At 39.9% G+C, this 1916-nt stretch overlaps 1 protein-coding gene across 1 annotated transcript in view; it reads left to right on the top strand.

Moving 5' to 3' along the window:
* vwa8 (von Willebrand factor A domain containing 8) overlaps positions 1-1916 on the top strand; it is a 107069-nt gene that overhangs the window by 54612 nt on the left and 50541 nt on the right. The window contains exon 27 of the mRNA XM_015402540.1: positions 449-587. Within this exon, the coding sequence (XP_015258026.1) occupies positions 449-587 (139 nt within the window). The remainder of the gene's footprint in view (positions 1-448; positions 588-1916) is intronic.

Here is a 1916-nt window from a genome sequence, read left to right as displayed (position 1 = left end):
AACTGATTTTAGCTAAAATAAACTGCTAAATCAACTGATTTTAGTTAAAATCAACTGCTAAATCAACTGATTGTAGCTAAAAATCAACTGATCTTAGCTAAAATAAACTGCTAAATCAACTGATTTTAGTTAAAATCAATTGCTAAATTAACTGATCTTAGCTAAAATAAACTTCTAAATCAACTGATCTTAGCTAAAAATCTGCTGTTAAATCGGTTGATCTTAGCTAAAATAAACTGCTAAATCAACTGATTTGAGGTAAAATCAACTGCTAAATCAACTGATTTTAGCTGATGAAAACCTTTCATAATTTTTTTTCCCATGATGTAGTTTGATACGTTTTTTCCAGATAATCTTGAAATATTTATTTTTTTCTTTAAATCCAGAGCCATGGTTTCCATGGCGACAGCAGTGTGTTTACTGACGCTGTGTGTGCCTGTGCTCCCAGGGGCCAGCGTTCCTGCGGGTCCAGAGTTATCCCTGCCATCGGCAGGAAAGCAGAGCTCTGAGTTTCACCGAGGAGAAAGCTCACTGGCAGATTCCCATGAACGAAGTCAACATCATCTGCGACGCCATCAGCTCAGACGGTACGCACCCCCCCGTCACTCGGAAAAGTCTGAGTTTAATGATGGAAGAAAATGAGACGACGATGAGGATTTCTGAACTGACGTGAAAAAACAAAACTTAGTTAGTATTCAAACCCCGACACTAATCTTTAGACCAGATTCAGGGTCTGATCTGCTTTGGTCTGACTCGGCTAAATTTACCCACGCTGCTTTGCAGACATTCTCCCTCCTGGTTCAGTTCTGGGCTTTGACTAGGCCATTTAAAGACTTTCCTCTTTGTTCTGTTTTTTTGGCGGTATGATGGCCTCATTATGATGATTTAGCACCCACTGATATTTGGATTTCATCAACAGAAACAAACTCCTCAGCATGATGCTGCCACCACCAGGTTTCCTGTTTAGGAAGTCTTTATAGAACCAGAGAGGTTTTGTTCTCACCTGTGAACAGCTTTAGTCCCTGGTGGATTTTCTACAGCCAGTGAGATCATCTCTCTGTTGGGACGTTTGTCTGAAGGGTGAAAAGATAAAGAAACGCCATCTGCAGAGACAGCGTCCGACTGTCTGTCTGTATCTGATGGAAGGCGTGTTCCTACCAACCTGAAGGCTTTTTAAACTTAGGATCAGTTAATAGAAGCGGCTTAATTTGATGCTGCACAATAATAACATTTATTGAAATATCAACTGTCGTTTCTGACAAAATCCCAGAGGAAGATAGGGCTGCAACCAAGGGTGTAACTTTGGTATGAAAGCTGGTGGGGGCGCTCTAAGGGTGGAGGCGCTCTAAGGGTGGGGGCGCTCTAAGGGTGGGGGCGCCCTAAGGGTGGGGGCGCTCTAAGGGTGGGGGCTGATGGACCTACAGTTACTCCACCCAAACGCTTTCATTAGGTTTTTATATTTTCCTAAATGAGCTCAAATATTTATTGAATGCTCTTCTATTGTTGAGAACACAAGAGAACCATAATGTTCTCATATTTATAGACCGTTATAGAAATGCCTTTTAGTGCATTACATATATAGGCCCAAAAACATTAATGTATAGAAAAATAACGAAAAACAGTCGATTCCGATGCCAAAATTGATAAATCATGCATCCCTAGAAGCACAAATCGATTCCATTCTTCCAGAAAAATCTGGATATGCTGCATTTTAAAAATAGATTTTTTTTTCCTTGTAAACTTTCTGGTAAACTTGGAGATATATTTTATTGCATGTTGCATATCCCAGTAGATCGGTTTACCTTTAAATCTGCAGCTCTGCCTGCTTCTCTCTGTGCTGTTTGAAAAGATTTATGAACCTATTTACTGATATAATGATGCTAGAAACTAAATATCTAGATCTGTAGAAGCTCTGC

Source organism: Cyprinodon variegatus, unplaced genomic scaffold (genome assembly GCF_000732505.1).
Source record: "Cyprinodon variegatus isolate N-32 unplaced genomic scaffold, C_variegatus-1.0 Scaffold1364, whole genome shotgun sequence".
Taxonomy (NCBI): Eukaryota; Metazoa; Chordata; class Actinopteri; order Cyprinodontiformes; family Cyprinodontidae; genus Cyprinodon; species Cyprinodon variegatus.
The sequence above is the reverse complement of the archived record's forward strand: the minus strand, read 5'-3'. Positions and strand labels throughout refer to the sequence as shown.